This window comes from Mchenga conophoros, linkage group LG11, assembly GCF_057382185.1.
Source record: "Mchenga conophoros isolate Kocher_MC1m ecotype Shallow Benthic linkage group LG11, M_conophoros_male_GT1.1, whole genome shotgun sequence".
NCBI lineage: Eukaryota > Metazoa > Chordata > Actinopteri > Cichliformes > Cichlidae > Mchenga > Mchenga conophoros.
Genome location: NC_140536.1, coordinates 38,884,246 through 38,894,017, shown reverse-complemented (window position 1 = coordinate 38,894,017; position 9,772 = coordinate 38,884,246). Strand labels below are relative to the sequence as shown.

At 46.9% G+C, this 9,772-nt stretch overlaps 1 protein-coding gene across 4 annotated transcripts in view; it reads left to right on the top strand.

The window, feature by feature from the left end:
* The first annotated feature begins 7,485 nt into the window (after positions 1-7,485).
* The window catches only part of LOC146565053 (atrial natriuretic peptide receptor 1-like), a 63,360-nt gene continuing 61,073 nt past the window's right edge, over positions 7,486-9,772 (top strand). The window contains exons 1-3 of one of the 4 annotated variants that reach the window (XM_085292938.1): positions 7,486-8,025; positions 8,115-8,208; positions 8,315-9,102. In XM_085292938.1, coding sequence (XP_085149064.1) covers positions 8,370-9,102 — 733 coding nt within the window. In that variant the 5' untranslated portion in view covers positions 7,486-8,025; positions 8,115-8,208; positions 8,315-8,369. Of the gene's footprint in view, positions 8,209-8,291; positions 9,103-9,772 lie in introns of those variants that run through there. The other 3 variants (XM_085292939.1, XM_085292940.1, XM_085292937.1) reach the window with 3 other exon arrangements.

The window sequence follows — 9,772 nt, the reverse complement described above, 5'->3', positions numbered from 1 at the left end:
GCAAATTTCTTTATTAAATCATAAGATTCTTAAATTCATCAAGTCTCTCTGTGCCTCTCGGTACGATCTCCCTACCACCCATTTGTTTCGCTATTTTCAAATTCGAAATTTTGTTGCCAAGTGTTTCCCAAATTTCCCTCTTTGCCTCCAGAACAGCAGTGGGAAACTACGCTATCATTTATTCCTCATCACAGAGGAACCATTTCGAAACTCTATGATACTATCCCGTCTTTTAGTAACCACTCTAATGTTAAGCTTAAGTGTCCACGGGAAGGAGAACTAGGAATTCAAATCCATGAGGAGTCTTGGGAACAGGCTATAGCGAGGGTACGATCGTCCACCTCCTGCGCTCCTCTTGGACTTATTCAATTTAAGGTCTTACACAGGGCGCATTTCTCTGAATCTAGACTTTCTGAATTGTATCCAGAAGTGGAAAACAAATGTAATGCAAATGCAAGCCCGATCCTTTTATTTAGCAAAACTGTGATTAATAGATAAATATTATTGTTGAGGGGCACAGACAGGACTCTAACAAATAAATAAATAATAAATAAATAATTATTTTGTTTAGGTTGCCTCAACAAAAGGGCACTTTGGGCACCCATCAGGAAAGGGGCGGGTGCTCAAGCCCCTCCAGCCCCCCCCCCCTGCACGTGCCTGTTGGGGATGTTTGATTGATGTTTGATTCCAGCTGGAAGGAAATCTATAATTCATGTTTGGTGTCCTAACAGGAAGTACATCAGCACCTGGTCACATGTTCCCAGCTGATCCTGCTCTTCATGTTCACTCTGAAGAAGATTTTCTGAGACACTGGAAGCTGCAGGAACACAAATGAACCCAGGAAGTGCATATTTGAGCAAAATCAATACTTCATTCTTTATGTTTTATTGAAACACGTTCAGAGTGAGGAGCTTTTTCTTTGCTTCTGTTTTTAAAGCTGGTTCTTAAACCACAACAGGTCCAACTCACCCCACCATGAACATACTCTTATTATAAGCAGTGCACCTATATACAGCTGCAAACCTCTGTCACACACAGTCTGCACAGAGGACTCTCTCAGGACCAAGGGTCATGGTCGGGGGGGGGAATGACTGCCTTCAGAATAAAAGATGTGCCTTAATGCTGAAAGTGACACTTTTCAAATGGCACAACTGTTATGTTGAAGGTGCAGATTCTCCATTTAATTTGTTTAAAAAAACCAAAGTGGGCTTCATAGATAATTGGCAAACCTTCTGGAGGAAACCTGGTCTTGTTAGGAGAGATGGCATCCATCCCACTTTGGATGGAGCAGCTCTCATTTCTAGAAATATGGACAAATTTATTAAACCCCCCAAAATATGACTATCCAGAGTTGGGACCAGGAAGCAGAGTTGCAGTCTTACACGCCTCTCTGCAGCTTCTCTCCTCCTGCTACCCCCCCAAAAACCCATCTCCATAGAGACTGTGTCAGCTTCCAAACAGACCAATTCTGTTTACATTATACATGCTTCCCTTAGGCAGCAGCATCAGAAGGCATAGCATACATTTGACACCCAGCTCTGTCCGTGAATTCAAAATCCTGCTCCTCACATACAAGGTCTCAAATAATCAGGCCCCATCTTATCTTAATGACCTTGTAGTACCATATCAGCCTATTAGAGCACTTCGCTCTCGCTCTGCAGGCCTACTTGTTGTTCCTAGAGTATTTAAAAGTAGAATGGGAGGCAGAGCCTTCAGTTTTCAGGCCCCTCTTCTGTGGAACCAGCTTCCAGTTTGGATTCAGGAGACAGACACTATCTCTACTTTCAAGATCAGGCTTCAAACTTTCCTTTTTGCTAAAGCATATAGTTAGGGCTGGACCAGGTGACCCTGAATCCTCCCTTAGTTATGCTGCAATAGACGTAGGCTGCCGGGGATTCCCATGATGCATTGAGTTTTTCCTTTCCAGTCACCTTTCTCACTCACTATGTATTAACAGACCTCTCTGCATTGAATCATATCTGTTATTAACCTCTGTCTCTCTTCCACAGCATGTCTTTATCCTGTCTTCCTTCTTTCACCCCAACCAATCACAGCAGATGGCCCCGCCCCTCCCTGAGCCTGGTTCTGCCGGAGGTTTCTTCCTGTTAAAAGGGAGTTTTTCCTTCCCACTGTCGCCAAAGTGCTGCTCATAGGGGTCATATGATTGCTGGGTTTTTCTCTGTATGTATTATTGTGGGGTCTACCGTACAATACGAAGCATCTTGAGGTGACTTTTGTTGTGATTTGGCGCTATTTAAATAAAACAGAATTGAATTGACCTGTGAGTGTTACGGGGCTCAGAGACCAATACGTGGATGTGGACCCAGATATGGATATGAGTACGGGAAGCAATGGTAAGGTTTCTCACAAGCTTTATTTGGTGACACAAAGAAAACCCAGAGAGGTACTGCTACAACGTGTGTCAGATGTGCGGGGCTCTGTGAACAGAGGGAAAGGTTTATCAGCAGAGGCTCAGGAAGCCCGGGGTGTAGATGAGGAGACAGACTGAGTTATGGCAGGTGGAGTGGTAATGGCATGAAGAGAAGCGTGGATAGCCGGGTGAGCATCCAGCAAGGGTGTAAACAACCTCCAGGCTGATTGATAATAATAATGATAATGGATTGGATTTATATAGCGCTTTTCAAGGCACCCAAAGCGCTTTACAATGCCACTATTCATTCACTCTCACATTCACACACTGGTGGAGGCTACAGGTGTAGCCACAGCTGCCCTGGGGCAGACTGACAGAAGCGAGGCTGCCATATCGCGCCATCGGCCCCTCTGGCCAGCACCAGTAGGCAAGTAGGGTAAAGTGTCTTGCCCAAGGACACAACGACCAGGACAGAGAGCCCAGGGATCGAACCGGCGACCTTCCGGTTACAGATACGCTTCCCAACCCCCTGAGCCACGGTCGCCATCTGGAGATCCAGGCAGATGGGGAAAGGTGGTGACCAGCGTCCAAGAAGTGAGCGGGCTGCAGGCAGTGGTGAATCCAGAGACCACAAGGACAGTATGGTAAGTTATCCACTTAGTACGGCGAGTAAAGATGGCCTGTTACTAACACAAGTTAGCTGACAAACTGGCGAAGAAGAGATGTGGACACTGGTGTTAAATACTAAGTGGACTGATTCTTATACAGCACTTTTCTACTCCAGAGTACTCAAAGCGCTCTGTACAACGTGCACCATACTTGGTGCTTTCTGACTACATGCAGACACATTCATACTCTGATGGATGCATCGGAGGTTAGGATACTTAGCATGCAGGGATTGAACCACCAACCTTCTGATCAGTAGGTGACCTGCTCTACCTCAAAGCTGGACCCTATTAGGGTGGTGTCAGAGAGGTGGATGTTTGTCCAAGATAAGGACGATGCTGGATAATACCGCCCACCCACTCAATGATGTGCTGGCCAGTCACAGGAGCACGTTCAGTGAGAGACTGAGATTACCCATAATGCACCACTGTCTGTGGATTTCTGTACAGCTCCATCTAACGCACAGCACACGGTGAAATTCACAGGTCAATCATATATCATTATTATAACAAAGCATTACATTCATAAATGCTGATATGCTAAATCCCCCCTTCATGGCCAGGGCCCTGTTTCAGGAAGCCGGTTTAGTGGTAAAACTGAGTAAGTATACCCTGAGTTAACGAAAACTCTGGGTTTTCGGTTTCACAAAGCGAGTTCAGCTGCAGCCTGAGTGAGTCACTATGACGACACACTCCGTGAAGCTAACCTGCCCCCTAGCAGGTTTACTACAACTAACCCTGACTGTCTCCGCCCCTTTGTCGGAAACCTGACAGTAGGAAGTGTCGGACATGGCGTGTCCCTTCCTTGAAGAGCCAGTAGATCGTGAAGCCCAAATTCTCCGCAGAGCTCTCCGCCGGGAGAGAGTGATTAGAGCGCGTTTGGACATTTTATCATTTCCTGATGATTGTCTGTGTGAACGTTACCGTTTCTCAGCACAATCTATAAGTTATTTGAATAACATCCTCAGGCCATATATTACGCATGTGACACATCGCGGACATCCTCTCAGTTCTGTACATATTATTTGTATCGCACTTCGGTTTTTTGCAAACGGGAGCTTTCTGTATAATATTGGTGACGCTGAGCACGTTTCCAAGGCTACCGTCTGTCGGGCGGTCAGGAATGTTACAGTTGCACTGAAACGTCTCCTGTACTGGTTTGTGGTGTTCCCCGGTCATAGACCCACAAGATTTATCAAAGAGGGATGCCACAAAATTGCAGGTATCAGGATGAACAGAACTTAATGTATGATGTGGTGATACTTGGACTACTGCTTAAATTGCACATGTATTTTCACGGTTCCCAGGCGTGATTGGCTGTAGAGATGGTACTCACATTCCAATCATTGCTCCTTCAGTAAATGAAGGAGACTATGTGAACAGGAAGTCTTTCCACAGCATTAATGTACAGGTACATAGTTCCCTGTAGCATGTCAAACTAACAAATTATTTCATTATAGTAATGGATGCTAATTTGTGTTCTCTGCACTGTGAAGATCATATGTGATGCTGCCAACATTATCACAAATGTGGAAGCCAAGTGGCCAGGCTCTGTCCATGACTCACAAATATTCCGTGAATGTACACTGAGCACAAAATTTGGACATGGTGAGTTGAAAATACTTTAAAATATATAAAGACCAATTGCTTCAGGGACATTTGAACTGAAGTGTATCCTTCTGTCTTAGGAGAGTTCACTGGCTACTTGCTTGGTGATAGGGGGTATCCATGTTTACCCTATTTGCTTACCCCTTACCCTGACCCTGAACCGGGCCCACAGCAGCGATATAATCTGGCTAATTGCAGGACAAGAGCCAGAATTGAAATGACTATCGGAATGCTTAAGGCCCGGTTCCAGTGCCTGCAAAGACTCAGGGTCACCCCAGAAAGGGCATGTGACATTATTGTGGCATGTGTGATTCTTCACAACATTGCCACAATTAGAGGAGAACACTGTCCTTCTGAACCAAACATCAGCAGTGATCCAAACCATGAACATCCTGACCCTCCCACGGACATACAAGATGGAAGAGCAGTCAGAGACACCATATGTCACAATCATTTCTTTTGACCCATCACCTCAACATGTTGAAAGAAGAATAAACAGATTTTTTGTTCAACTGGCTTTATTGGTCGCCTGTGTTTCCTGTACACAAAGTATTAAAAGATGTAAACCTCATAAAGTGTCTCTGTTGCTTCCTCCTCTGTAACAGCTGTCAATGTTTCTTCATTATTTTCCTGTAGTAAAGAAATAGACAACATTGCTGTTCTACTGTAAACTCATATAATCTGTGGAGTATTACTCACAACTGCATGTTGGTCTGGCTCAACAGGAGGCTGCACCAGATGCAGTACACCACCACCATCAACTGATAGAATATGAGGTTTATACAGGTCACTTATAACTTACAAGGGACCAAATGGCAATTAACAAACATACCAAGCACCTTACACTTCATTGTCATTATGCTCTCAAAGACAACCAAGACTGAGGGAAGGCAAAATCAGTAGGAAAATAACTTCACTACAAAATAATTCATTATGGTAAAGAGTTTATCAAATGAATGAGCAGCACTGCAAAGGTGACTGTGAAGAAAGGATGTATGAACATCATGTATTATTTTGAATTTACCCCTTATGTAGGCACTTGTGTCTTGCGGGGTTATTGACTCAGAGGATGTCCCCGCAGAGATGCCTTCGGCCACAGGGCGCCCACTGTTTTGGCTGAGGGCCAACTGCTCAGCCTCTGTGAGTGGTGGTGGTGGAGGACCCCCACCTGTTTTTCGGGCCTCCGCTTTTTTTCTGTTGGCTATAACGGGCCACATTTGAGCATACAGAGTAAGCAAATATGTACTTGTAATGTGCTCAGATAATTTCAATAAGTGCTTACAGAAAGAAAATTAATGTAGCCTCTAACTGCAATTGATTTACATAGGACAAACAGACCAAGCACTATGGCTCATAATACAATTACACCTTACCTGTTTGGACTATATTTTTATATTTCATTTTTACTTGCTGCCAGGCACGTTTGGGGCCTGTTGGGTTGCACCTGCGCTCACATCACGTCACAAAATAAAATGTATAAAATAACAAATAAAATAACATATGATAAAATAACGTGTTAAATGGGTGGAAATCCCTCGATCAATGTTTAAATTAACACTCACGCATTGACTCTGTCGGCTATGTTTTGCCATGCATGCTCCCTTTCTTTTGCAGCTGTGGCTGTGTTACTTTTTTCCGCGGAATTTGCATGTTATCGGCATATGCTGCCATCAGAATTTCGGCCTCAAGCGCTGTAAAATACATTGACCGCGCCTTCTTTCCCTCCGTCTCCATGGTGACTCGCTTAATCTGTGCTCCGCTTATCAGGGCTTTATGTATCCTCGTGCGCGCGCTTCACTTGGGGTTAAAGCAACTCCGCGTTGATTGAACTAATTGTTATCAGCCTTTCTGAAACCGAATATTCCGAGTTGGACAGTTCGGGGTTACTCAACCCTGAGTATCGTTTTTCACTCTGAGTTTTCTAAACCGGCTTCCTGAAACAGGGCCCTGCTCTTAAAAACTAACTCCTGTAAATCTCTTAAGCTAATAAATAAGCTCCGAGCAATCAAACTGCATAGTTTTTTAGAAGAGTTTGATTTCTCTTAGCCCCTTATTTAAGTTATGTGTCTTGTTTATGGAACCTCACTTGTAGAGAGTTTGTGATCCCCTTGTCTCCTTTATTTCTGTTCCTTGTTTTTCATTCTTTTTTATTGTTATTTAGTTATTTTTGTATTGGTTATTCATCTTTTTATATTATTATTATTATGTAGATGCGTGTGTATATGCATACGTACACATTTATACACACAGACATGTATACATATATATGTCTGTGTGTGTATGTGTGTTTACTTTCAGTTATTGTCGATTTCATCGTGGTGTACCAACTGTGGCAGTGATGTGTATTCCTCTGATTGGGAGAAAAGAAAAAGGAGGTGTGATTCTGTTCTGAATGATTCAATATGTCGCTTGTCTCTTTGAGATTGTCATTGTTATTGTTCTAAATAAAGTTCGTTTAAAAAAATTAAAATGTCAATCATATATATTTCACCTCTGTAATACTCTGGATGTTTATAATTGAGCGATTTCTTATGTTTGTAACTGTATAATACATTATTTCACTGGTTCAATCTGTTGCTCTCATTGTCTTGGAGCGACTGTAAACACATCATTTCCTCATAAATGATCTGATTCTGATAACATGGGCGTCTGTGGAGACTGACGCTCTGCTGCCTCTGCTGGACACCAGAGGAACTGCAGGCGGCCACCAGAGGGCGCAGTGACAGCGCCGCTGGGCTGTAGAGGCTGTTTGCCTCTGCTGTGCAGCCCTGGTCTGGTTCCTCCCCCCGCTCCTCCCCCGCTCCTCCCCGGCTCTCCGCCCTGAAGGCTGTGGTCGGTCCGGCTGCTCCGCCGCTGTGTGGCAGTGGGAGCTGAGTGGGCTCGGGCTGACACTCCGGAGGGCTCGTGCCTGTGACCTGAGCGGACTTGGAGGATTTACAGCTGATCTGCGCGCACGTGAACGCGCTGAATGTAAGTGTGCTGAAGTTCCGTGTTTTTATCTCTGAACGTGTTTTTACAGCGTTAAAGTTTGGAGACACACTTTTCCTCCGGGGGCAAAGTTCAGGAAGCCCGAGGACGGACAGCTGCGGTCCGCGGGCGCAGACGCTTTCAGGCACGGCGTGTATGGAAGCCCGTTAGTGCCAACGTGCCCGCAGGTGATCCCGTGTGCACACGATCACAGATGCAGGATGAGCAACTGGCGTGGCAGAGTGGCACCTCTGAGCCTGCCTCTGTGCTGAAAGCTGCACTGGGAGACAAGCACGAACCCATCACCCACATCCACCCCCATCCACAGTGTGTCTGACGCCCTGAGCTGCTCCACGTTCAGGTTGTTATAGGGGCGGCTGTGGCTCAGGAGGTTCAGCATCCACTGATCAGAAGGTTGGTGGTTCGAAACCTGGCTGCCCCAGTCTGTGTTAGTGTGTGTGTGAACGAGGCGTGACGGCGGCGGCTTCATCTTGTTTGTTTAGAGGGTGGACGGTCTTCCAGGAACGCTTCAGGGAGTTTGTCTCCCCCGCCTCGGCGAGGCCTTTAAGGACTGACGGAGCAGATTGTTGGAGTGAGGTGAGGCGTGGCGGCAGCTCGCGCTGTGCTCAGCATGTGATTAGGCTTTGCTTACAGCGAGTTTCACACCTCAGGCCTGGCTAATGCCTCTGTTGTGTCTCTGCAGCTCGCGGCGCTCGGTTACCCAGCTGCGGTGGACGTGGACCACCTGTGGGTGGAGGATGGCCCGCTGGAAGGAAGGCGCCACCCTCCTGCTGGCTCTGCCGGTTCTGCTCAGCCTGCCAGCGGAGGCCCGAACTTACGGCCTGGGTCAAACCCAGCATGACCACGAACGCCTCCAGAACATCACACTGGCTGTCATTTTACCAGAAAACAACACCAGATACCCGTGGGCGTGGCCTCGCATCGGCCCTGCCGTGGACCGGGCCGTCAGAAACATCAACGCCGACCCCACGCTCCTCCCCAACCATCACCTTGTGTACTTCTTCAAGAACAGCCAGGACAAGGATGGGATGTGCTCCGAGTCCGTCGCCCCGCTCATGGCGGTGGACCTGAAACTCGCCTACAACCCGTGGGTGTTCATCGGGCCCGGCTGCTCCTACAGCTCCTCCCCCGTCGGCCTCTTCACCACCCACTGGAGCGTCCCCATGGTGACGGCAGGCGCCCCGGCCGTGGCATTTTCCAGCGGAACGTACCTGTCCATCACCAACACGGGGCCAACGCACAAGAAGCTTGGGCGGTTCGCAGTGCGGATCTGCGAGCATTTTGGGTGGCGGGAACAGGTGATGGTTGTCTTCAGCGACAACAAGAAGGATGACCGGCCGTGCTACTTCGCCATCGAGGGTCTGTACATGGAGCTGAGCAACATCAACATCAGCGTCGAGGAAAGCGTGTTCATGGAGGAGTCCGTGACCTACTCCCAGATCCTCTCCAAAATCCAGGATAACGGGCGAGGTGAGTCCGCGACCGGCCGCCAAATAAACGTGCTTCCAAACTGGTCTCTGTAGGTGACGCCCCCTTCATGACACCTGTACGTTAAGGTCATCTGAATCAAATCAGAGTTTTAACTAAAATTGAATGTGAACAAACACGCTCGAGCAAATCAGAGAGCTGCTCACCTGGACGTGGCATTTTCAGCATGTGGCGAGCTTCGGTGGCGTGCTTTCTCTTTGATTCTCGCAACTGACGTTATGCGACGTCCACACCACGCTGTTTTCCTCGCAGCAAAAATTATCTAGAAATCAGCTTTGTCAACATCTTGTGTTAGTCCAGAAAAACCAGCAGGCACCAGGTAGATCGCACCGGTCTGTCCAATCGGAAACCTTTATCTGTGCACAGCATCACCCTGCTGCTACACAAACACACACACGTTGGTAGGGATGGGTATCGAAGACCGGTTCTTGTTGAGAACCGGTTCCCACTGTTTCAGTTCCTTGGAATCGTTTGCCATTTTTGCAAACGATTCCCTTATCGATTCCAGTCGCCCCGAATGACGTCACCACGTTGCGGAGCGTCATTTACCTGGCAGGAAACACGGCGGCTCAAACGCTCAAAAGTTTGGTTACACTTTACGAGAACGGATGACAACAGGGCAACTTGCAATACTTGCAAAGTAGAGATTTCA